Raw genomic sequence first — 26,594 nt, 5'->3', positions numbered from 1 at the left:
GCCCCCTCTTTCGTCCCCATTCATTTATCTTCAGTCTCTCCCTTTCTGATGGCTACTTCCCCACTGTGTCTCCGTCATCCCCCCCAAAAACCTTCCCTTCATCGATCTTTCCCCACTAGCTATTGTCCCCTATCTGTGTGTCTCCTTTCTATCCTCTCATTTTCTTCTTAACTCTTTGCAGTCTGGCTTCAGAACCTCACCGTTCAACGGAAACTGTTCTTTCCGAAGTCACCAAGAAATCACCAATTCTACCAGCCTCTTTTCAGCCCTCAGCCTTGACCTTCTTTCTTCTCTCTTTAGGTTGTCAGACACTGCTCTCTTGGACTGGGTGTCTCACAGACGTCTTGAATTTAACTCGTCCAAAACTGATCTCCTCTTCCTCCAGATCCCTGGCATCACCTTTTCTAACTTCCCTACCACTGTCTTCAACATTGGCTTTTATAAGAGAGTTCCAAATTTTTCTTCCCTTATACACCTACCATTGTCAACTAGGCTGGAAACCTAAGTGTCATCCTCAACTCCTCACTCTCTCACCTCTCCATATTGAGGTGGGGGGGGCGGGGCAATGAGGGTTAAGTGACTTGCCCAGGGTCACACAGCTAGTAAGTGTCAAGTGTTTGAACTCAGGTCCTCCTGACTACAGGGCCTGTGCTTTATCCACTGCGCCACCTACCTGCCCTCACGCCATATTGAATTAGCCCAAGTCCTGGGGATTTTTGCCTTTGTAACATCTCTCAGATCCGCCCCCTTCTCTCCTCTGACACTGTTCCCATCCTGGTGCAAGGCCTCATCACTTCACTCTACATTCCAAGTATGCCGGCCTTACAGAACAAGATACCCTCGTTTCCCAACTCTGGGCATTTTCACTGGCCTGGAATTTTCCCCCTCCTCCCCTCTGTCTCCTGACTTCCTTGGCTTCCTTCAAGTCCCAGCTAAACTCCTACCTTCTACAGGAAGCCCTTCCTGATCCCCCTTAGTTACAGTTAATCATCTCCAATTTATCCTTTGTGCCTATATCATGTTTGTACAGTTGTTTATATGGTGTATTTCCTTTGAGCTCCTGGAGGGCACAGGCTGCCTTTTGCCTTTCTTTGTATCCCCAGGCCCTGGTACACAGTAGGTGTTTAATAAATGCTTATTGACTGACAGACTAGCTGCTGGAGCCGCTGAGATAAAAACAAAATCGTTCCTTCCCTCAAGGAGCCTCTATTCCAAGGGATCGGCTTATATAAGACACATATAGGCTTCTAGGGACAAAGTGTACCAAGCCTGAAATGAGGAGGACTGGGATTCAAATCTGACCTCAGACACAAACTAGCTGTGTGACCCTGGGCAAGTCACTTCACCCTGTTTGTCTCAGTTTCCTCATCTGTAAAATAAGCTGGAGAAGGGAATGGAAAACCACTCCGGTATCTTTGCCAAGAAAACCCAGAATGGGGTCACAGAAGAGTCAGACACAACTGAACAATAACAAGACACATATGGGAAGGTTAGGTCCCTGAAGTAGCAAGTTCAAGCAACTCAAGGGGCAAGTGTGGAGGTAGAGAGATCGCAGACTTTGGAGTCAGGGCAAAATGACTTCAAATCCTTCCCCTACCACTTAGTACCGGACAGATCACTCCAAGCCTCCTTCTTCATCTGCAATAACTGACTTTGAAGCTTTTGAAAAAAGTAACATATTATCTCATTTGAGTCTCACAACAACCTAATAAGGTAAATATAACATCAACAGTCATGAAATGTCTTTTATGTGGCAGGCACTGCAGAAAGCCTAATGGTTAGTGTGTCAACATAGACACAGATAAATATAAAGTATAGTCAATGTCAGGAAGTCCAGGTCTGTGTGACCATGGACAAGTCTCAGGCTACTCTCTACAAGAACAGGACTTAGATCACAAATGCATCTGCTTTTGCAGAAGGTTTCTAATTACTTAGCTAGGTTCACTAAACCTGTTGGGTCATCAAAAAAAAGTGCCAATCTGAACAAGTTGTGGTATATGGATGTAATGGAATGCTATTGTGCTGTAAGAAACGATGTGCAGGCAGATTTCAGAGAAACCTGGAAGGACTTACATGAACTGATGCCGAGGGAGATGAGCAGAACCAAGAGAACATTGTACACATTGTGTTTTGGTCAACTGCAATAGACTTGACTCTTCTCAGCAATACAAGATAGTCCCAAAGGACTCATGATGGAAAATGCTCTCCAAATCCAGAAAAAAAAAGAACTGTGGAATCTAGATGCAGATTGAACCATACTATTTCTACTTTTTTTTTTTTGAGGTTTTCCCCTTTTGTTCTGATTCTTTCACAACGGTGACGAATGCAGAAATATGTTGAATTGTTATTGTACATACATAACCTATATCAGATTGCTTGTTGTCTTAGGGAGGGAGAAAGATTTGGAAATAGAAATCGTATAAAAACAAATGTCGAAAACTATCTCTACATGTAACTAGAAAATAAAATACTTTTATGATTAAAAAACCCAACAATGCCAAACAAGGAAATTTCCAGCTGAGGAGTCAACTTAGGAAAGGTGCGGAAAGTGGTCTATTATGGTGCGCTTTGAAGCAGACACGAGCAGAGAGGGCACCCACTCCAGGCTTGGGGGGTCCGGCCTGTAGAAAGTCTCGGAGGCAGGAGATGGACGTGTCCATCAAAAAGCATTTATTACACACCTACTGTGTCCTAAAAATTACACAAATAAAAGCCTCAGGCCTCCAAGGTCTTACTTGGAGGGTTGGACGAAAGTAAGGAGTCAGAATGTATGTACGTGGGAAGACCCAAGTTCCAAACTGGCTTCAGATGCTTGGTTGAGGGAGCTTGGACAAGTCCCTTGACTTGTCCGCCCCGCTGTAAGCTATTTGTATGCCTAGCACCGTGCGGGGCACCGGGACGCGGGGGAAGCGCTGCATGCTGGCGGACCCGTGCTTTCACCAGTCCGGTAGAAGGAAGCAAGTGCAGTCCCATGCACTCCGCCAAGTTTCCTCCAGCGAGGGCAGGCACCAAACGGTCCCGAGCCCAGGGCTCCGAAGCTCGGCGAGCATGAGCCGGTGCCCCTGCGTGCCTTCCTCCGTCCCCAGGCAGCGGGCGGGAGGCGGGGGCGGCGAGCGCGCACCACAGCAGGAGCAGCAGCAGCTGCCCCAGCTCCGCTCCGGCTCAGCTCGGGCTCGGGCTCGGGCTCAGGTGCGGCGCGCGCAGCTCCGGGCCGGCCGGGAGGCGGGGCTTGCGGCGGGCCCCGCGCTCGCCCTCGCGTCCTCGCGCCCGCGCGCGCGGAGGGCGGGTGGCCGGGCCCCGGGAAGAGCGCGGGCGCGGGCGCGGCGGAGGCGGCGGCGGTGGCGGCGGCGGCGCGGCGGCGCGACGGCGGCGGGAGGGGAGGCCGGGCCCTGGAAGCGGGGCTCCGCGCTGGGACTGGTTCCTTCGCAGCCATTTTCCGTCCAACCAAACAGCCGATTGGAGACGGGAGCCAACCAGGGCTGCAGCGGAGGTTGGTGCCTGCCTTCGGCCAATGATCGCGGCTCGAGCCACTCCGCCGCCGCTCGAATGAGCTGTCCGCCCGCCGCGGGCCCCTCACAGCGCCGGGGCCGCCCTTTGTGCCGGCCGCCGATGGAGGAGGCCCGGGCGGCGGGGCCTGGCGGCCGCGGCGGAACCTGGCTCGGGCCGGGGGGGCGGGGGCGCGGGCCGCGGGGGGGGGAAGGGGAGGGCGCCCCTCCCCCGCCTAACGGGGAGCTGGCCCCCCGCGGCGCGCCCGGCGCCACGCTGGCCCCGGGCCGGCGGGGGGAAGGGGCCCCGGCCCCCGCTTTGTCTCCTCGGGGTTAAAGGGATGGGGGGGGCCCGCGGTCGGGGCCCCCTCCTCCGCCGCGGACTCCTCTCTAGGACTGCGGGGTAAAAGGGACCCGAAGGAGACGCGGGGGTTCTGTTGGGAGGGGGGCAGGAGCCCTCCCCCCGCCCCGGACACTCCGTCCTCCGGAGGTAGGGGTCAGAGAAGGAGCGCCGTCCCCTGGCCCCCTCCCCATAGGACCCTGGGGGGGGGTGAGAGGAGGGCCCCGCTGCTGGTTGTTGGGGAGGGGGAGTCCTGCCCTTCCCCCCTCCCCCCACTGCCCCCTCTCCTTGCCCACCGCCCGGTTTGCCTGCACTTGTATCCCCAACCTTGGCACAGTGCCGGGCATATAGTAAGAGCTTAATCAATGCTCATTCACTGGTGGGGAGGTGGGTACCCCTACCGCTTACCTAGAGAGGGCCTTGCTTGTCAGCGGGAGGGGGGGGTCGTAAGTGTTGTGAGATCCTTCCCCTGCCCCCTCCCCAGTTTGTCTGCTCCCTCCCCACCCAGGACTCTTTCCGACCTCCTCTTAGGTGAGGGGCATTCGGGTAGATTAGAATATTGGGGGTGGGGGGCTCAGGGAGAAACCTCCTTTTCTTAACCCCGTCTCCAGTACAGCGAGTCGTCCAGGGCGTCCTCTTTGCAGAACACTCCTTTGTCAGCTTTCTGGGGTGTGGGTAAGTTTCAGGGAGTTGGGGCTGAAGGCAGGAGCCCTCTGCTTTGGTGAGATTAGGGTGCTGGCCGAGGGAGCAGCCCCTCACCTCTTTGCTAAGCCAAGAATTGTGTGCAGGGTACCAGGCATCCCCACTTCCTCACCTCTCCAGGATAGGATTCCTTAACCCCTGGGCTTCAGGGTCACCCCCCCCAACCCCTCATTTCAGGGGGTCTTTGAATTTGGATGGGGGGAAAATTGACATACTTGGTTTCCTTTGTGATCCTCGGGGTCTTATTTGATGCTTTCCTAGTTGTGACATTCAGAGAAGAGATCCCTAAGCATCACCAGCCTGTCAGAGGAAGTGAGGGACCTGTTCTCCAGCATGGGGGGAGGGTACTTTAGGAGAAATAGGATTTACAAGACAGTGTTCTGGCTTGGGGTGTTGTTGGGGACAGCCACTCCCTCCTCTTCTTGCTTGTGTTCAGGATCCTTCCTCACAGGTCCAAGCCCTCTGTGCCCAGAGTTTTGATAGGAGTGTTTGACCTGGGGTCTGGGAATTGGTTAGGTATTTCAGTGTCATTGGTTTCCTTTGTAATCCTGTGTATTTGCATTTGCATTTTGGACACATTATTCTGAGAAGGGGTCCCTAGGCCTAGAACATTTGGTGAAAAACTGGGGTTAAAAGGAGGCTTTTTGGAGGCTGGTAGTAGGGACCAGCCCTGCCTTCTCTGACTCCCACATCAATCCAGCAAGCATTTATTGGATGCCTTAATATGTGCAAAGTACTCTCAGTGCTTTAGGATGTGGTCATTGAGGGCGGCCGGGGTCAAGGTGTGCTGGGAGAGATAGGGGACATAGGATCATGGATTTATAGAGGCTGTCGAGGCCTACCCCCTCATTTTACAGAGAAGGGATGGAGGCTAAAGAGGTCTCTCGACTAAAGTGCTTGTGATCAGAACTTGAATCTCCCCAAACCCTGCACTCCTGGTAGTGTAGAGCCCTGCAGTGTGAGTGGGGAGAGGGAGAGCTCTTCCCTTCTCCCCAAGCCCAGGGTGCTAGAGAAAGAGAGGGAGGCCTTGGATGGAGGGGAGCAGGAAATGAGCTCCTTCCCCTCCCTTTCCCCCCTTTCTGAAGCCTTGAAGGTGAGTTCTGGTTAAGAAAGAGGGATCTAAAGAATGAGCCCCCTGGTTTGGGGTGTGTACAGTCAGGAGACTCTTTTCCTCTCTTCCTCTACATGTCCCCCATCTTCTTTCAGTTACTTTGCTTTAGCTCTTAATACTGTCCAGCCTTCCTAGTTCTGGCCTGCCTCGGGGCCTGGCTGGGCTTGCCTCTACCACTCCTAAAATGCCTCCCAAGGAGAGAGATGAGGCTATCCTATGTGTCCCCTTCCTCCTCCTGTTCTGGAGAGAAAGTCACAGGGAAGAAATTCTGGATGTGGTTCCCCTGCCATGGTCCCCAGTGTGTGAAAAGTCTTGGAGGTGGGCTTTGGCAAAGAAGTAGACTTTTAGGTGTGTGTGTGTGTGTGTGTGTGTGTGTGTGTGTGTGTGTGTGTGTGTGTGTGTGTGTGTGTGTGTGTGTGAGAGAGAGAGAGAGAGAGAGAGAGAGAGAGAGAGAGAGAGAGAGAGAGAGAGAACGAGAACAGAGCCTTTCCTAGGATCTACAAATGACACTTTCAGCTATCGTTGCGGGGGGAAAAAACAGAATTACTGGGAAAGGAAAGGGTCGGGCAGCATCCAACCCTTTAAAGAAAAATGGGAAGGGAGGGCAGACCCCGGAGCCCAGCAGTAAGGACATTCCCAGAAATTTTCAGAATGCAGTTGCTGTTCCAAGTCTAGTCCATTGACACTGGTAAGATGAGCATTCTGATGTGGAAAGTAGCAATCAGCTAGGAGTCAGGAGCTAGATTGTTGCCTCTGCCTGGTGCTGAAACTTTGATCTGAGTGCTGTAAAAGGCAGTCGTGCCTTCCCTGTAAGCCCTTGTGCCTTCATTTAAGGATTATCTTGTTGCAAAATCCTAGTCATTGGTGCCAAGGAAGGCTGTTAGGCTAGTGCTTTTCTTAGATAAAAATTTGCATTTCTTCAAACATTGAATAGATGTGTGAATTCCTTTAAGCCTTTATATAGAACTCATAGCTTCCTTAAAAAAAAAAAAGGACAAAATATAGTTGCACAAAAACATACATTGATTTTGTGTGTTCTCTTAAGAATACAGACTTACTGTATGAGGCCAGACAACTTGGTGTGGTTTGGCCTTTTTATTCAAGTATAGAGACAAGGGCACTTCTGATGGTCCTGTAATCCAGCCTCCCACATATTACAGTGGAGGAAACAGGTCTGGAAGAAGTGAGGTGACTTGCCCAAGGTCACAAGGCAGCAAGTGGAACCAGTCTTATTTTGAACCTAAGTCTTTTGCTTTTAAATTAAAAATCCTTTCCATTAGTTTTAAGGTCTTTGTTTTGGGAATGTTTTGGCAAGCAGATGAGGCAGCCTTGTGTTCTGGCTGGGAGAATTGGGGAGCTGGGGGGGGGGACAATGTTTCCTGGTCAATTAGGTATGAAAAGAGCTTTACTCTATAAGCAATTAGGAAATTGCCTTTGTGTATGTAGCACATTTCAAAATGCCATGTGTTGCTGTGTAGCCCTTTGTTAGAGCATTTGGTAAGAGAAAAATTGTCTGGTTTTTACTTCTTTGAGGAATGCATGCTTAAAAATAAAGATCAAAGAATTCCATATTACAGTAAGAGAGGTTTGTGTATTGGAGAGAGGGGACTTTGCAATCTAGTTTTACATTTGAAATGGGAGTGAGAAATGGAGAAGATCCAGTTCTAATTCTAGTCTTTCTGCTATTTGTGCTGAGATCTAGGGGCTGGTTAGATCACTTCTGTCCAGAATACAGTAAGGTGCTACTTTGAAATCATAAGCTTGATTTGCTTTTGTATTTTCTTTTATTCTTTGAACAACATAATTTTCTCATCTGGAAGATTTTATGTAACTTCAGAACTTCACATTCTGAGATTAGAAAAGTTTCTCCTTTTTAAAAAAGCTTTCTTGCACTGAGGCTCACCTGAAGGACCAAGACCTAGACCCTCTGAATGTTGAGGAATTAGTTGGTGTCTTCAGTATTATTTGTAAACAGCTTCAGTCTATAAGTAGACTCTTAGAGATGGGAAGGGCCTCAGAGAAAGTTACACCAACCACCTCATTTTTCATTTGAGGAAACTGAGCCCTACAGAAGTGAAGAGGCTTCCCAGGCTGCTTCAGGTTCCCCTATGACTTTGTGTCTTTGCTCCTTTGCCTCTGGTGTGCACAGGAAGATCCAGGGGTTTGTTAGGACCACAGTCCAACTCTATGGGTGTCATTTTTTCTTAGGACTTTTTTTAAGTGAGGCAATTGGGGTTAAGTGACTTGCCCAGGGTCACACAGCTAGTAAGTGTTAAGTGTCTGAGGCTGGATTTGAACTCAGGTACTTCTGATTCCAGGGCCGGTGCTCTATCCACTGCGCCACCTAGCTGCCCCCGGGTGTCATTTTTTTTCTAAAAGTGTCTTTATTTGGCAAACATTTGAGTACCGAGCTGGGCACTAGCACCATTCTAGCCTTGTAGCACAGTTAAGGAAGGAGAGGAAGCAAAGTCCAGGACCACCCTTAGCCCGGATTCATGCCCATTATTAATGGACCTATTTGGTTCCAACCCCAGCTATCCTTGAGCTCACGATTCTCTGGGCTTTGTGGTTCCTATAGTTGTTGATGAAGATAAATGTAACTCCTAAAAGATTTTTGTTGTTCGTGTAAATCCATGTGAGTGTTTGCTAGCTGGAGCCTGGGAGTTGCAGCACACAGGGAAGAGAGATCTAGGTTCCAATCCTCACATTCATATGTAACAGTACTATCAACTCCCTGGCGCTGCAATCTAGGACAAAGCTTAAGGCACCTACTGGGCAGGGTTATTGTGAGCACTCTATAACTGAACTGGGGAGGGGGGTTCGAATTACATTGTATTTTAGAACAGGCACTTGTTGAGCCGCTTTTAGTTGCCCATCACTGGCCTTGGGCTGTGGCATAATTCCTGGGCAGGAGGAGCTCACTGTCTGTCTGAAGAGCTAGCCAAGATCAGGCCCCAGGAAGCATGTAAATGTTAAACTTGGTGTTCTTGGTTATAAATGGAGTAGGGATGGAGAGAAGAGAGATCGGCTGCAGTAGTCAGGAAATAGCCTATGGAAGAAGTGGGACTTGACTGGGCCTGGAAGAATGCTTCCCATTTAGGGAGATGGCGGACCTCCCAGGAGCCTGAGACACCATGGGCAGAGGTAGAGAAGGGGCCTCAGAACAGCTCTGTATCGGGAAATGCCAGGAGACGCCAGTGGGGGGCAGAGGAGGCAACAGAGGGGCTGCGGCAGGTTTTTGAGATCCAAAAAGTGACCTAATGAGTAGGTCTGGGAAGGTGCCTCCCAACAGTAAGGAAGGTGGATTGGAGGAGGAAAGACCAGAGGCAGTGAGACCATACAGGGGAGCATTGAGGTAATCTTGGCCACAGTGATGTTGGGCTTCATCGATGGGATTCAGAGGAATGAAGAGCAAACGCTAAACACAGACCTTTTGTTTGTCCATTCCACTCATTTGATCACTTTCCCAGTTGAATCCTCCCTTGAAACCAAGAGAAATTCCAAAGGACACAAAAAAAAGAGCTTGATGTCAAGATAGGGCATGAAGAGAAAGGCTGGTGGTCTAGCTCACAGAAATGGAGTGGGATACAAAGCTGGAAGATGCCAGGGAAGAGGAATTCAATTTGGGATTGTCGAGTTTGCAGTGATGATCGTTTTATTGGACTGGGGGACGGAAGGACAGATTTGGGGTGGTTGAGGCCATGCAATTGGATGGGTCTTCCAAGGAAAGTCACCATGAAAAGAGAAGAATGGAAGGGATGGCCAAGTATAGGGGGAAACGGGATAGGTGCTAACCAGGAGGAGAGGAGGATGGGAGCATGCACAGGGAGGGCAAGGGGGCATGGTAGAAGGCTACAAGGATGAGCTAGGATTCACTCACTGGTGAACTTCCAGAGCAGTTTTTGTCATGATGGAGTCGGAAGTGGGGCAGGGAGTGAGCCCTCGTGTTCCAGGAGGCAGGACGGAGTTATTGGAAGAGCAGAAGAAAGAATTTACTTAGAAAAAAGAAACAATTTCTGCTCATCCAGCTCTTGAGGGTTTTTTTTTGGGGGGGGGGTGTTTGGTTTTTTTAAACAAGGGCTGTTCTCCAAACAACCCAGTAAAGTATTCCTATCCCTCTTTCCTGATAAGGAATTTGAGGAACTCAGCTGTGAAGTGACTTTCTTCCTTATGATCCGTTTTAGGTCTGACCTTCAAACAAAGGTTGTCTACCTCAGAGACCAGCCTTCTTACCACTAGAATCACACATTTGAAGGAAGAAAGGATGGAGCCTTAGGAGAGGAAGAAGCTTTCTTTGTACTGTGTTTTGCAAACTCTAAAGAGCTATAGGAATCTCAACGATTATTAAGAAAAGAGAAAGGGCAGGTTATTGTGCGACTGAGGTCCCGAAGGAGGAAAAAAGGTACTGTCCTGTAGGTAGGTTCCAGTGGGCAGGATAAGAGAACTCTTCTTCCATGATTGGAGGAAAGGGCGAGAGGAGAAATAGAGGAGTAAGTGATGGATGAATGAGGCTGAAATGGAACGTGTCATATAGTATTGGCCTTGTTTTCCATATGCTGTCTAAAGGAGAGAGAGCTGATGGAGCCAGGGAGTGTGCTACCTACCAGACAGGCTAGAATGAAACTTAACCTCCCCAAAGAAGTTATTCTCTAATACATCAAATACTGCTACCACAAAACTAAAGCGATTTCCCAGCCTCAGCTTGTGATACGTTTATTTCCAGGAATATTTTTAGGAAAAAAAAAATCATTGGTTAAAATGAACTTGAAGATTTAGTGATTTTAATTGATTTGAGTAAGCTTCACCGCAGCCTGTTTTGTACATTTTTAAGGTCGTAGATCTATACAAAATGTCTTTCCATTAGCTTCAGATTTTTTTTTTTTTAATTTTTTTTAAGTGAGGCAATTGGGGTCAAGTGACTTGCCCAGGGTCACACAGCTAGTAAGTGTCAAGTGTCTGAGGCCGGATCTGAACTCAGGTCCTCCTGACTCCAGGGCTGGTGCTCTATCCACTGTGCCACCTAGCTGCCCAGCTTCAGATTTTTAAATGATCATTCTCTGAGTGATTTGACACATTTTTGTCAGGTGTCTACTATGAGCAGAGCAGTGTGTCCACAGGAGGAGAGCTTAGCTTCCTCACTTCTGCTCTGTGTACTTTTCGAAAATGTTGGTAACTCTAATCAGTTTCCTTTGTAATCCCATGCATGTAAAAACGTTATTCTGAGAAGGGGTCCAGGGAATTTATCAGGATAGGGAAGGGATGGATCCCTGACACAGATGGCTAAAAGTCCCTGTCGTAATAACTGTCTAGGCCCTTCGCAGAGAATATAGAAGGCTTCAGGCTGGGGCCAATACGGTAGTGACCAAGAATTAATCAGAAGATATTTCATGGAGACATAAGGCCCTGGACCCAGCCGAGTTGCAAATGTCATTTCTCATATTAATGTTTTATCCTCTGTGTGCAGCACATATTTTCTATTATTAGCTTTTATCTTTTAAAACTCTGGCGACATTTCAAACTTCCATCAATGACATTTCTTAAATATTTTTAGTGAGCTTTGATAAACAGTTAGTGACTGTAGAAAGAAGAGATAGATTGGGCAATTAAAGAAGGTTTTGGGATACTCAGCTTGATTTCCCCTTAAGTTATAAACTGGCACAAGGAGTAATCTTGACCTTTAATCTCACATTTGATACGGGAAGGTGTCTGCTGGGATCTTAATGACACTTTTCAGTGTCGCCTCGAAGATTCCGTTCAGCTTATACTTCTTTGGTGCCCGCTTGGATGCCAAGGCATGGTGCTAAACTGTGGGGGTGCAGCAGTCCCACCAGGAGTTGGCACATTGTAATGGCAGTTGCAAATGAACATTAAAACCAAGAAAGGTCATTGACACGCAGTTCTGACTCTACTGTTTGGGTCTTTGAAACAAGACTTTTTGGATGAGGTTTATCAAATAGAAATAGCAGTTATTAAGGTGTGTATTGTAAAATAATTCCAAGGAATAATTAATCATTTGTAAAGCATGTTTCCAATTTAAAATGCTAATTTCAGATCCTGAAAAAAAATCCTCAGATGCTCAAGGAATTACACCTTTAATGTACCTGTGGATGGATTTATTAGAGATGAAAGGAATAACTCAGTTAAGGTCACTGTATAGCTCATAGCGGCCTAAGGGGAAAACTTAGGCAACTCCTTGTTCAAGAAAACTCCTAGAACTAGGAATCGGTTTACTTTCTTTTCATATTCTCCAAAGTAATTATTTGCTCTGCTGCATACCTGCAGGTTTGCCTTTTATTCCTCTAAGTGAGCTGCCAACCGCAGCATTTCCAGCTAGGAACACCTAGAAGATTGTTCCAGTCACTGTATAGATCACAGATGAGCTCATTTATGCCTGTGTTAAAGGTCAGTTTGTTTTTGATTATACCTTCCATCAAGCACTTGAAATGAGCCGGGTTACCTCACATTTTGAGTTAATGAAGGGGAGAAGGTGTCCGCCTTGGGTTGTTTGTTGATATAGTTCTGAAACCCAGGCTACATATTTAGCAAATAATCGAAATGAGAAAATCATCACGTTTGCATGGTTCAAACCTATGGGAAGACTTCAGTAAAGTACTATCTATGCTTCCTAAAGTTTCCTTAAAGAATCTGCATTAATGAAACGTAGGGGAATAAGCAAAAAGGACCAATTCGTCACCATTCCTTTGTCTCCTCTGAGAAAACCTGTTTAGGGTTCTGATGCCCACAGCTCTTAAATGGAACCTGTGTAGCCTGTGACTGTGCGGCCCTTTGTCTCTTTGTGTGTTTGTTAGACATGGCCAGAAGCTTCAATACTTTAGTCCCGAAGGGTTGACTTTTATGTCTTTTCACTATGGTGGGTTTTCTAATAAAGAAATTGGAACCAGGATAAGCAAGATGGGAGAGAGTGCTGGCTTGGGAATCGGGACCCAAATCCTGGCCTTGCCACTTCGGGCCTGATATGACTTTGGGCAAATAGTTTTTTCTATCTGGGCCTCAGTTTCCTCATTTGTAAAATAAAAGGATTGAACTAACTGAAGAAGACCTCTAAGGTCCCTTTCCAGCTCTAAATCCATGATTCTTTGATCCTTTAAAACTTAAGTGACGTGTTTAGGGCCCCGGTATCCTAGTGCAAGAGTTCGATTTGAAGCACCACTGATTGGCCTGACTTTGAAACACTTTTGTACAGTGCCTTTTAAGAAAGTGAAGGTATTTTTCAGACTTGTTCATTAATCGTCCCAGCAACCCAATGTAATGAAGGTTATGTTTGTTGTTATTATTTTAAACAGCTGAGTAAATTAAGGTACAAAGCTGTTGGTAGGGTTCTTGCTACAGTACTCTGGCTGTGGCAGACAGTATGTGTTTGTTGACTTACATTAAGGGTGTCCCTTGCCAGTGAATTTAGGAGATTCATCCTCCTCCTCGGCACGAGGCTGGGAAATCTAATCTTTCTGAGGTAGAGCCTAAAACCAAATGAAAGAGGCTTATCTCTTTTTGTGTGTGTGTGTGTGTGGGGGGGGGCAATGAGTGTTAAGTGACTCGCCCAGGATCATACAGCTAGTAAGTGTCAAGTGTCTGAGATTGAATTTGAACTCAGGTCCTCCTGAATCCAGGGCTGGTGCTTTATCCACTGTACCACCTGGTTGTCCCCCTCTCTTTTTAATTGATTGATCTCCTTAGCAGGTTTTTTCCCCCTTATAGTTTCTAGGGTTTTTGTTTTTGTTTTTTTGATCCATAGGCAGTGCTGGATAGGTAGAATGAGTGCAGGGTTTGAATTTTTGCGCATCCCACTTATATGACCCAAAGCAAGTCACTTAACCCTTCTGGGATTCAGTTTCCTCATCTATAAAATAATGGGTTTGAACTGGATACTTTAAAAAATATATCAATTAATTAATTTTAGTTTTCAACATTTGTTTAGATAAGATGAACTAAATACTTTTAAAGGTTTCTGCCAGTTTTCTTTTTGCAGGGTTATGGGGGTTAAGTGACTTGCCCAGGGTCACACAGCTAGTAAGTGTCAAGTGTCTGAGGCTGGATTTGAACTCAGGTCCTCCTGAATCCAAGGCCAGTGCTTTATCCACTGCACCACCTAGCCGCCCCGAACTGGATACTTTTAAAGGTTTTCTTTTTGCAGGGTTAAGTAACTTGCCCAGCTAGTCACAAAGCTAGTAAATGTCAAGTGTCTGAGGCTGGATTTGAACTCAGTTCCTCCTGAATCCAGGGCTGATGCTCTATCCACTGCACCACCTAGCTGCCCCCATCTACCAGTTTTCTTGATGGCAGTTTTTTCTGTGAAATCATACTATTCCACTAAATATCTATTTGAGAGGTACTGATAACAGGGTTGGGGGTATTCAAAGGTAGAGTGGAAATAGCTAAGTATATTCCGTTTCCTTTAATCTCTACAAATAGTCTACTTTCTGTTCTTTAATTCTGTTAGCCCTTGCCTCCCAGGAGGAATTCACTCTTAACCAGGAAATAGAAGGCAATAAAATACCCTGTGATCCCTGGGAGACAGAGATAATATTGTGACTCGGGTCTTTAGCCTCAGAGCTCTGAAGCATTTTCCATAACCTTGTCCCTTTTCTAAGCACCTGATGCATCCTCTTGATTCCTTCAATAAAGATTGATTCTTTAGAAGGTTCTGGAGAAAATACAAGGCCAGAGTCTACTCTGTCATTCTTCCTCTCAAGAAGCTTACAACTGGGATATACAGGCCCTTTGCACAATACAGTCTCTTAATGGCTCACAAATCCTTGTTTCTATAGAAATCCTTTATTTCTAAGTGAAACTTTCCATAGTGATATTCTGTCCCTCACTGATTTCCTCCTTAGCTGCGGATCATGTCAGATGGGGGGGGGGGGGGGCGGAGACCACACTGTTAGACCTGAAGGCCCGTAGTAGCACTTGTGAGTGAGTCTGCAAGGGCGGGGAGACTGTTTGTACCAAAAGATCATTCTGCTCTCAAGTGTAAAGATACTGAGTGGGGGTGGAACATAGATAGGGAAGGGAACGTGCTTTTATTAAGTACCTTTTGTGTACCAGGCATTGTCCTAAGCACTTCATTTAATCCTCAGAACAACCCAGGGAGGTAGGTGCTATTATTATCCTTATTTTGTGATTGAGGAAACTGAGGCTGGCAGGCTTGCCCAGGGCCACACAGCTAGTAAGTGTCTGAAGCAGGATTTGAAGCCAGGTTGTCCTGACTCCAGGCACAGAGCTGTTATTCATGGTTATTGCTTAGCTGCCTCAGATGGGCCCACTAGCCCATCAGCTCAGTGGGGCGTTCACATTGTAGAGAAAGACAGAGAGGAGACTGAGGCACGTGTGGCAATATGAGGGGCATAGGTTATTTGGAGGAAAGTTTGGTTCTTCTTCTGATCTCATTCCTACTGCTTATTTTCCAGGATCAGGAAGTCTCTAGGGGTAAGGAAATAAATAAAAGGCCTCCCAGTGGAAAACCACCAATATTTTTGTTGAGTTAGGCTTAACTCTTTGAACAAGTCCATTTGACCACTCACCTGACAGCTTAAGAGCATTGCCCCCACCATGTATTTTGGAAAATAATCTCTCCTTATGTAGAGTATTGAAAGGGCTTTTTTGTTGCTGCTTTTTTAAACTAGATGGACGGAGATAGTTCGACCACAGATGCATCGCAATTAGGAATTTCAACAGACTACATTAGTGGCAGCCACTATGTGATACAGCCTCATGATGGTAAGAAAACTTCTGGTTACAACGTGTCATCATCCTTTCACTAACATGATGTTGTCCCCTCTCTTCTGCCCTGTTTTTTCTTCATTTTTCCTTCCTGATTAATCAGACCTAGGGATATTTGGCAGCTCCCTGTGTAGTGTTTGTAACAGGCTCTTGAATGCCTGAGTAGCACTTTATAAACAGTTTCTTCTATTCAGTTAAGAACTGCTCAGCACTTACTGTGTGCTAAGCCCTGAGAATACAAAGATGATGAAACAGTCCCTGCCACCAGGAAGCTTCTGTGTTACTGGGGAGAACTTGAGAACCCACTAGAATACCCTTCCTTTCTGACTTGTGTGTCTTCTTTAAAAAAAGAAAATTGTTGATGATCTTAGTGTTTGAAAATTCATATTCTGCCCCCAAATCAGTGTGGTATTTGGGGAAAAGCCAGAATGAGTAACATCTACAGCCATTGTTCTGCATCTTTACTGTTAAATCTGATATCTGACCTTAGACAAACCTGGAAGCTCCTAATCTGTTACTTTTAATGTCCAAGTCCTTTTGTGATAGAATAATTTGCATGCGACATTAGCTAACTGATCCTTTCCAGAAATGTGAACTGAAAGGCATCCTTATAGTCTAAGAGGGGAGAAGGGAGATGGAGACATCTTTAAAAACGAGTCCAGTTCAAGGCAGTAATAATGATGATAGCTCAGATTTATATAACACTTTGCAATTCCCAAAGCACTTCCCTCATAACAACCTAGTGAGGTAGACAATGCAAGTATTATTCTGTCCACTGTATAAATGGTATGGCCAGTAGGCATAATGACAGTTCAGAGTGGAGGGAGGGAGGGAGAGTACAAGAGAGAGAGAGAGAGAGAGAGAACGAGCGAGCGCGAATGCGAGAGAGAAATTGATTGATCACTGCCAGTTGGTACGAGGAGGAAGTGTTTCATTAGGGAGCTTGATGCTTGAGCCAGGCTCAGAAGGGTGGCTAGATGTGAGTGGGCAGAGATGGCAGTTGAAGGAGGCAGGGATTCTAGGGAAGCAAAATGGCATGAACTTTGTGAAGCTAAGAAAATGGGATGCAGGGTTACTTATCTTTAGATCTTTATCCCAAGGGTCAAGAACTGAACCACCACGGTTCCTTCAAAGCCTCTCTTCTTGTGTTGTATCCCACTGAAATGACCTTGGGTTCTAAATTCTCTCATTTCTTTAGATACAGAAGACAGTATGAATGATCATGAAGACACAAATGGTTCCAAAGAGAGTTTCCGAGAACAAGACATCTATCTCCCCATTGCCAACGTGGCGAGGATAATGAAGAATGCCATACCTCAGACTGGGAAGGTAAGTGAGGTGGGAGACCCAGCTGCAGCTGGTAAATCTGCAAGCCATTTGTGTGGTCAATCAGCCTTATATGGAACAAAACAGTTTTTTGAAGCTAGGATTACTCGGTCCCCCTGAAACAGCCCACTGCATCCTTTTAGTTTTATTCTATTTGAGTTATATTGTTTTCCCTTAAATGCCTGTGGTTCAAGTATTGGGAAAAGTTTGTGTTTTTTTTTAAACCCAGTACTCTGAAATCCTTTTTTGAAACAAAAAGTATTCTAAAAAACAGGTGAGTTGCTATAAAAATGTGATACTTGATAGAATTTCAGTATCTCAAGTACAGCGAGTGTGTCATGACATCAGTGACGCAGTTCTAAGTCTGTGTGTATGGAGTATGGTTCTACTGGAATGTGGTCAGAGATCTGCTTCTGCTTCTGGGAGGACTAAACTTGGAGACAGACTTTGCTCATCTAGAGTTGGGAAGATGTCTCTGAACTGGCCTTTCTCTCTAGAAAAGCTGCCTCCCTGGACCTGGTCGCGGCTAGCCGTCATTCTGACTGCAGTTTATTTGTTTTTTCATACAGTGGCCAAAATATGGTGGCTTATGAATTTTACTTTGCTGCTGTTGTGTGAAATTAATCCATTTTAAAGAATATTTCTCTCTCCTTATTGGAAATGGAGCATGAAGCCTGTGGTTGCAAGTTCCTAACTGAGAGAAAATGTCTCTTGCTTATGCCTAGAGAAGCTCCTTGGGATAATTGGAGGCCCGCTGGCCCGTCTTATATGAGTGCTCTTAGGATCGAGAGGGTTCCAGACACTTTTGAATAGACTTTGTCGTGTTACATTCAGTGGGGGAGAGACTCAGGGGGTTCCAGTCTTGTTTTTTGCAGGGCAATGAGGGTTAAGTGACTTGCCCAGAGTCACACAGCTAGTAAGTGTCAAGTGTCTGAGGCTGGATTTGAACTCAGATCCTCCTGAATCCAGGGCCAGTGCTGTACCACCTAGCTGCTCCTGTTTATAAATATTTTTGTACATATAGGTCCTTTTCCTTTTTGTTTTTTTATCTCTTTGAGATAACAGTTTATAGCCCAGTGGGCATAGTTGTGACCTACATTCTTTAAATGAAATGAAATAATGCTAAATTTCAGTTAGAGGTTAGTGAAAATAAAAGTAATTTCCCCTTACCCTAGTTCATGGGTCTCAGTTAAGAAATCTTTCTCTAGATAGATGAGTTCTATGAGTTATCATTAACACTCATCAAAAACACATTTATGGTTTTACCATAAATGTCAGTGAATTCACATTTCAGTCTGTGAATCTCGTAGAACTGGTTAAAAAGACAAGATTAGATAAATTCCAAAGCACAACATTTTGGATTACAGGGTATGTGCCAGAATGGTTCTGCTTCTAAGATAGGTGGGACTCTTGCCTCCTTAGAAAATATGATTTGAGCTACCTCATAGAGGGACAGTTGGTGACATCTAGTAGTTCCTATCTGATAGTAAGTTCTTATGTTCACGGCTGTTTTCTATAAATAGGACTGTTAAGACTGCCTGCCGTTTGCATTCAGGTGTTATGTACTCCTGGCCTTGAAAGTTGAGGGTAACACGCATTGTGTTGTTCTTAATAAAATTGAATTCAAAGGAAGTAGAGGCAACAGCTGTAATTTGAATAATGTGTTTTGTGTACTACATAGTCTTATTTTTGCAAGTGGGGAGGGAAGTGTCAGGGATGTATGCAGAGATTTACCCTGGATTTCTCCTGTTGTCAGATTGCTAAGGATGCTAAGGAGTGCGTACAAGAGTGTGTGAGTGAATTCATCAGCTTTATCACATCTGAAGCCAGTGAAAGGTGTCACCAGGAAAAGCGGAAGACCATCAATGGAGAAGATATTCTGTTTGCAATGTCGACTTTGGGTTTTGACAGTTATGTGGAACCTTTGAAGCTTTACCTTCAGAAATTCAGAGAGGTGGGTAAAATGCAGTAATCAAAGAAAGTCAATATAACCATGACATTTCTGTTTATCATGTGCATATCAAAAGGTCCAATTTGCATAATCAAAAGTATACATAGCATTTTCTCAGACATGGTCTTTTCATTGATGTTTATTCTTATCTTCACTTGTTCAGGCTTGAACCAAATTAAATGGGAAAGTTACAGCAGCTGCCTCTGGTCAATTCCCTTCTTTCTGCAGCAGGAGGAAAGGGAAGTTGTAACCTAGATATGGTCTCCCTTACAAATGGAGTTTTTGTGTTGCTCATCTTCTATTTGAGTAGTTTTTGTTAATGGCACTCAGATTGTGCTCATTTCTTCAACTCCAGAAATGGAGCTAGACACTTCAGGTTTCCCTGGGGGTAGTCTCTTCTCTTGCAACATTATCTTCTATGTGAAATCTTATTTGTGTGGCTCTGACAAAGACAGCAGAGTGAGAATTGAAGAGAATATCAGACAGATGAGATGACAGATTTCAGCTGATCCCCGGAATGAAGCTGGATTTAGCTTAGCCTAAGACAGCATCAGTCAGATTTTTAAAATGCTTTAAAAGAAATGAAAAGAGAAGAGACCTGACTCCTAGTCAGGAGACATCATGTTGGCTATGGGAGATCTGCATTATTAAAAATGGGACGAGAGACAAATTGGAAACCAAAAAGTGTGATGGAGAAAGTGGTAGTAAATTTAAACAGAAGTGTAGGATCAATCAAATTATGCTGAAAACAGCATAGCAGAAACAACTGAATGTGCAACAAAGAAAGCAAAATGATCTGAAACAAGGTTTGAAAAGCAAAGGTTTACAAGCAAAGAACACATAGTCAAAAAGGCTTGATATTCAGAGAGAAAATTTGGGATCTTTGGGTTACATGGAAAGTAGGAGGAAAGAAAGAACCTATTATTTTTCTGGAATCAGATAAGAAAATTTCCCAGAGGGTTATTTATAAGAACAAGAGACATTAATTGAAATAATTAGTAGCTTCAGCAAAATGGTGAGAATAATACTTTAAAAATTTGTATTTTTAATACCTCCAATAAAATTTTTTTAAAAGATAGGGAAATATCATTTAAAATCATGACCATAAGTATCTGCAAATTAACCTACCTTATATAAATATAAAATTCATAATTAAAATCAATTTCAAAATAAGTACTACTAAAATAAATACCAGCTAATTTGAGAGATTCGGCATAATGTATACTATTATAACATGACATCATCCTTCTCAAATCTATAAATTTAATGCTACATAATCAAAACATTTCCTGGCTATGCTTTGTAGAATTAGATAAAATAATTACAAAACTGAACTTTTAAAAGGTCAAGAATATAAAGGGAAAGTAGGAAAAAGAAAAAAAGCAAAGTATTTTTACATAAGGTCTCAAATCATAATATGAATCAATAATTATAAAAATTCTGATATTGGGTAAAAAATAAAATAAGTATGAGATCAGTGAATGAACTAGATTAGTGAGCTTTAAAACCAGCTCCATATACAGTGGTCTTATGTATAATAAATCTAGTTACAGAACACTTAGATATTACTTATTCAATAAAAATTGTTGGGAAATCTGAATGGTAGTATGGTGGAAAATGGGAATATACCAGTAATCTCATACCATCATCTACCACAGTAAATTCCTAGTAAATAAAATAGCTTAGAAATGATATTTCCTAGTTCTTTAATTTTCTTATGCCACAAACGTTCCTAGGAAAACTAGACAACAGGGAAACGTGTTCTTCACAACTATGAAGAAGATCATGTGCTCTTCCCAAGTGGTAACTTGGTTTTGTCATCAGATGACCTGGGTTCAGATTTCTCCTCTCATGCTCATTACCTGTTTGGGCTTTGGCAAGACCCAGTTTCATCTGTTGGATGATGGGCATAGGGCTTACTCTAGCTATGTAGAGCATAGCCACATAGAATATGTTTGATAATATTAAAAATGGAATGTGTTTACACAACTCTAAGACAAGGAGAGAAACAAGCTGGAGGGAGGAGAAGCAAGGGGAAAATCTTTGCATTAGACTTTCAGTAAAAGTCTTATATGCAGGGGCAGCTAGGTGGCGCAGTGGATAGAGCACCGGCCCTGGAGTCAGGAGGGCCTGAGTTCAAATCCGGCCTCAGACATTTGACACTTAACTAGTTGTGTGACCCTAGGCAAGTCACTTAACCCCAATTGCCTCACCCCCCCCCCAAAAAAAAAGTCTTATATGCAGAGTTATAAGGAATGCACATTTAAAAGAGCCATTTACCGGAGGATAAATGATGAAAAGGAAATGAATAGGCAAGTCTCAAAAGAAAACTTTATTAAATCAGACAAACGGAAATTAAAACAAGTCGAACCATTTATTATCTATAAAATTTTCAGAGATCAATAGCAGAGAACAAAATTCAGTCAGAATGTAGCCATGATCATATAGGCATGCTCTGTGTAACGTGTCCGGTGGCTTTGTGTTGGTCCTCCCTTAGAATGATTATGTCTTAGCAGCTCCCAGTGTTCACCTCCCCTTTGACCCAGAAGGTTAGTAACAGTGTAGGCCACTGAAGGGTGCTAGATTTGGAGCTTGTGTGAGTCACGTGAGCGTCCGAGCCATCCTCCACGGTGGAGACAAGCTGAAATGCCGTGAGCCTCCATTTTATGACTGCATGTTCAGGTGGTGGGTGTATGTCTCTTGACACTTGACCTTGACCAGATGAAGCCAGATGGAGCGGTTATTCTGCCTCACTGGGTGCCATAACACCATACGTGTTTCATTGCTTTGTTTAAAAAAAGTCTGCTTTAATTCTGTGGTTCTTAAAGAATAGGTACTGTGGCCAATAAAGAGGAGCACCCTTGAGTGACTGTTGCAAGTATTTCAGCAGCTCTTGGAGAGTAGGGGCAACTCATGTGTTTCAAGGAGAACATTCAAATCCACAGTGAAATGGGGTCAGTGACACCAAAGCACAAAAAAAGTGAAAAGTGCCCAAATTGACAAACGTTTGCTGCAAAATAGCCCCATCCTCAGAAAACAAGGAAAGATCTTTGGAGGGACCTGGTTGCTGTAAGCATCGGTATTCCTCTGCAGTGTGGTGTAGGCATCTTGGAGTTGAGAGAAGACAAATATCATTAGCAGTCTTTGTGGCTTAAATTTGTTTAATTTTCTCGTACTTTGTTTTGGTTACTGGTATTTGTCCCTGGAAGTTAATCCTACTTTAAAAATTCAGAAGGGAAAAAACCAAGTGTTTGATTATGCTCTAACAACAAAGCTTAAACTGTGGGTAACTGAATGGTGGGGTTGTGAAAAATTTGGCAACAGTAAAAGGTTCTGTATACCTATTTTGTCTACCTATGTATGTCCATGGAGTCACATAAAAATTTCTCAAGCAAAAAGGAGTCTTGAGTGGAAAAGGTTTAGGAAACCCTGCTTTAACATAGCAGCACCCTGGTTTGTTCTTCAGTCCCTCATCTCTAAAGCAGTCAGAAGCCAGTGTTATCTGGGGATAGTGGGGCATGTTCCCCTCTATGTGCTGCTCACAGCCTTCCCATCCTGTAGCTCTCCCAGCCCCCTCCCCCCATCATCTTCCTTGTCAGAGACACTTAGCCGCCTCTCACTGGCTCCATGACTCCAGCGACCTCCTTGGGGTAGAAATCGCTGATCACTTTTAGATCACTGTTATTAAATGTAAAAAGAAAAAGGAATTCCACTTGCAGCACTTCTCCAGGACGTGGGGATCACCAGTCAGACCTGGAAGGTCCTTAGAGCTGGACATAGGGGTCAGCCTGCCATTTAAAATGTGCAGTCAGGGTTTTGACCTTGTTGCTATGGAGAAATGAAATGGTTGATGCAAAAATGAAACTCACACCAAGTGCCTGAGCTTCCAGCTTTTCTGTTTCTGTAGCAAGAATGAGCAACCCATGCTCTGAATTTTCCTGTATGATGTCTGTGGGTCACTGGAGCACTGGACTCCCAAGCTGGAGTGAGGTGGAGGGGGGAGCACATTTAGCCTGTGGGTGGTAGTGAGTGAATGGACAAGCTTCCTGGTGATTGAAGAAAGGCTGGACTTGTGTCATCCTTTTCAAAAGGAACCGATCAAGCCATAAAGTGTTGCCAGAACGATCTCTTAATGATTGTCTGCTTCTGTTAAAAAAGGTCTTAGTCTCAGTCAGGCAGTCATTAAGAGAGGCTGACGTGCTGCCTGTCGGTGAAGCCACCAGGCCCTGGTTTGGGAAGCAGTCAGTGGAGGCTGCCCTTGGGAAAGGGTCTTTCTGAATGCTGTTTGGCTTTCCCGCAGGCAATGAAAGGAGAGAAGGGCATCGGTGGAGCCGTCACGACCACAGATGGACTGAGTGAGGAGCTCACCGAAGAAGCTTTCAGTAAGTTCCCTGCAGGGCCCTCGTCTGAGTCCTCTTCTTGACACTGTTCTTGGGGAGACAGAACTGGATGGAACCAAATTGTTTTGAAAGCCTGTTCTCCTGTGGCCTCCTGGGGGGGGGGGTCCTTGGGGAAACCTTGGAAAGGGCATTGAGGGGGAACATTGCTTTTTGAGCACTCGCCAAATGCACTGTGCAGGAAGTTCAGTCACCCAGACCCTCACCCAGAGGTTCTTAATCTGGGGCTAAGAACCTGGTTTTTCAACTTCTAAAAAAATTAACTTATTTCAACATAATTGGTTTCCTTTGTGATCTTAACATATTTTACAATAGGCAGTTGATACCATTCTGAGAAGGCTTTACCAGACTTTCCCGGTGTTGAGTCATTTCAGTTGTCCCAACTCTGCATGACCTCATTTGGGTTTTTCTTGGCAGAGAAACTGGAATGGTTTTCCAAATCCTTCTCTAGCTCATGGAACTGAGGCAAGCAGGGTTAAGTGACTTGCCCAGGATCACATGGGTAGTGTCTGAGGCAAGATTTGAACTCAGATATTCCTGATTCCAGTCCTAATGCTCTATGGTCCCACCTACCTGCCAAAAACTTCACTGGGTTGCCAAATGAGCCCATGACATGAAGGAAGGCTCATCTAAGATGCCGTCTAATCTAATTGACTCCTCATTGATCTTTACTGGGAGACTTAAGGCTAACTTCATTCTCCCTTAAGGTTTTGAACATAGTAAATGGAATCCCGATGTTTTAACATGTGTCTAATTTGAGAGCATGTTCTACCTATCTTAGTATGTTGTGATGCCTCTCTTATAAATATGTTAGGCGGTTCATTCTTACCAACCAACCCCTTTGGAATCTGAACGCAGGGCCTTCAAGCTGGACCTGCCGAAGGAGGTGTGAAGACTTAGTGGTGGATTTTTCCTGAAAGGAAAATTAAAGCCGAAAAAACTTCCCACCCTCCAGACTAGGATCCTAATTTGCTTAGAATGAAAGAGGAAAGGGGAAGTCCTGGTATTTCCCTAATCCTTTAATGTTTATTTTTATTCTTGCTACCTGGCCTCCTGCCTCATTAGTCATATGAAACTGTTTGAGCTTTTCATTGCCTCTCCTGAAGGCCTTTTCAGGCCTCATCCCTCTCACTTACATTATTTGGCACTGGGCTCCCCAACATCCCAAAGATTCTCTGCTCTCTTGGCCTCCCCTCCCCCATCCTGTGAGTCCTCACGATCCTTTTCTGGATCATCATCTTTGTCTGTGTTCCCTCTGGAGCCTCACTGCAGGCGGGGTGTGCCTCAGGATTCTGTCCCGGACCCTCCTCTTTCTCTTGGCACCTTATTCCATTCCCATGGATTTAATGAACATCTCCATGCAGATAACTCCTAGATCCACATAGTTAGTCCTGAGCTCCAGTCATCAGAGGCCTGCTGAACACTTTGAACACTCATTCTAAACAAAAGAAAACTTAATCTTTCCCCCAGCCCCACCTCTGCCTCTCTTTGTCTGCCCGGGCACTGCTGTTCCTCTGGTCATTCATGTTGGCATCTCTTCACCTCCTCACTCTCCCCCAAGGGTGCAGCCGCTCGCCACCACATCTGTTGAGTTCGTCCACCACCTGCCCAGTGCAGGTCGCAGGGAGCCTCCCATTGGGCTCCCTGTCTCAAGTCCACCTCTGCCAAAGTACAGGCCAGGCCATGTCACCTCACCCCCCAAAAAACAAAAAAGATGTCTGGAGCAGAGGTTCTTAACATGTTTGTGTCCTGTTTTATTCTTTTTTTGGGGGGGCAACGAGGGTTAAGTGACTCGCCCAAGGTCACACAGCTACTAAGTGTCAAGTGTCTGAGGCCAAATTTGAACTCAGGGCTTCCTGAATCCAGGGCCAGTGCTTTATCCACTGTGCCACCTAGCTTCCCCCTGTCCTGTTTTATTCTTGCTGCCTTGTGGCAGTGGATAAAGTGGACCACAGTGCCTGTGGACCCTTCATTGGATTAATGCTTGTAAATGTGTACAATTAAGTACATGGGATTATTCAGGAAACCACTTATGCTAAAATAGTTACCAAAATATTTTTTCAAAATTGTGCATAATAACCTCTCAGATTAAGATCTCTAGAGGCAGGGGTAATAAGTTTTCTGGCATGTCCCTGGGAGCAAGTACAAATGCCTGTTTGGCTTAGAAAGTCTTTCACATGTGAAATAGTCCCTGCCCTCAAAGAGCTTATAGTCGGGGGGGGGGGGGGGGGGGGGGGGGGGGGGAGGGGAGGGGGCGTATGGGGAACAGCGCTGTGTACTTGCCTATCTTTGTGTGTCCTTGCCACTGAGAGAGCGTTGGCACTTCTAGGACAGGCCATTTCATTTTTGGCTTTCTCTGCCCAGTTCCTTTCAAAGTGTCTAGCACATGGTATATGGTAGGTGCACAATAAGTGTTTACCAATGGGACACAGGGAGAAGGGGTGGGGGGGATCGATTTCCTTGTTGAAGATCACTCACTAGCCATTGACAGGATTGGAAAGAGAACCCAGGCCTTTGGGAACTTGACTAGAAAAGCAACTTTTAAATTGTGCCTTACAAATGTGTTTTGTCTTTTAGCTAATCAATTACCAGCCGGTTTAATAACCACAGATGGCCAGCAACAAAATGTTATGGTTTATACAACATCATATCAACAGGTAGAGTAGCTGTTTCTAAAACTGTATATTTTATTGATTGATTCTTTTTGGGAAAATGAATGAATAAATTTTTTAAATGAATAAAATCATTTGGTAAAAAAAAAGGAAGCCTTGCTATAAAAGGAGATTATTTAAAAAACTAATTCTCTTTTCTAGATTTCTGGTGTTCAACAGATTCAATTCTCATGATTTCAAGAAAAATTAGAACTGAGAATCTAAAAAGATGGGAGAGAAGTGGACAGTTCGAAAGCAGAGACATTACATACAACATGGGGAAGAGAAATGTCTCTTTGTATATTAAATAGCTGTAATGTAGCTTCCCTGATGCCTGACTAATTGAGGTGTGCATTCCGACTGGAGAATCTTTTTTCATGAATGATTTCAATGAAAAAAATTTGGATTTTAAAGGTATTAAAATATTTTTGTTTTGTACAAGAGTTTGTTGCTCTGTATGACTCCTGTATGCATTGTAGATTGCGATTTATTACTGTCGGAGATTTGTAGACTTTCTTATTTTCATATTGAATCATGTTACTTTTGTATAATTCAAGTAAACAGCTGGGTTAATTCATGATGTTTGCCCTTTTAATAAAATATGAGGGTAGAGTTCATTTTGAATGCAAGTTGCCTTTATTATAAAATTGAGTTGGTCTTGGTATATGTCTTGCATGATAACCTTAGCTAGATTTTTAGCTACTGACATATTTATTGAAACTTAATTTTTAAAGGATTTTTTTCCCCTTTCTTTTTTTGGTAAACCATTTACAACTTAAATGACTACAAATGTTTTGGGGGAGGGAGTCGGGGACCTTTTGTGTAATTTTGAAAACTAAATGTTAATCCCTAACCAAGCATTGTCCAACCTATTAAATGGAAAGATCTCCTAT

General features: G+C 44.6%; 1 protein-coding gene across 6 annotated transcripts; it reads left to right on the top strand.

Annotated features, from left to right (window-relative positions):
• Nucleotides 1–3,359: 3,359 nt before the first annotated feature.
• NFYB (nuclear transcription factor Y subunit beta) lies at nucleotides 3,360–26,318 on the top strand. Of its 6 annotated transcripts, none has more exons than XM_043968474.1 (9): nucleotides 3,376–3,490; nucleotides 9,823–10,040; nucleotides 11,921–12,040; nucleotides 15,280–15,373; nucleotides 16,575–16,705; nucleotides 18,459–18,656; nucleotides 22,954–23,035; nucleotides 25,628–25,707; nucleotides 25,864–26,318. In XM_043968474.1, the coding sequence occupies exons 3-9, from the start codon at nucleotides 12,014–12,016 to the stop codon at nucleotides 25,894–25,896; spliced, it is 645 nt and encodes a 214-aa protein (XP_043824409.1). In that variant the 5' UTR covers nucleotides 3,376–3,490; nucleotides 9,823–10,040; nucleotides 11,921–12,013; the 3' UTR covers nucleotides 25,897–26,318. The 6 variants fall into 6 exon arrangements, with proteins under 6 accessions (XP_043824407.1, XP_043824410.1, XP_043824409.1 ...); XM_043968473.1 differs by lacking the exon at nucleotides 3,376–3,490 and adding an exon at nucleotides 3,746–3,975; XM_043968472.1 differs by lacking the exon at nucleotides 9,823–10,040 and having other exon boundaries at nucleotides 3,360–3,490.
• Nucleotides 26,319–26,594: the final 276 nt, after the last annotated feature.

Source organism: Dromiciops gliroides, chromosome 5, assembly GCF_019393635.1.
Source record: "Dromiciops gliroides isolate mDroGli1 chromosome 5, mDroGli1.pri, whole genome shotgun sequence".
Lineage (NCBI taxonomy): Eukaryota > Metazoa > Chordata > Mammalia > Microbiotheria > Microbiotheriidae > Dromiciops > Dromiciops gliroides.
Note: the sequence above shows the minus strand (reverse complement) of the source record. Positions and strands in the feature narration are given on the sequence as shown.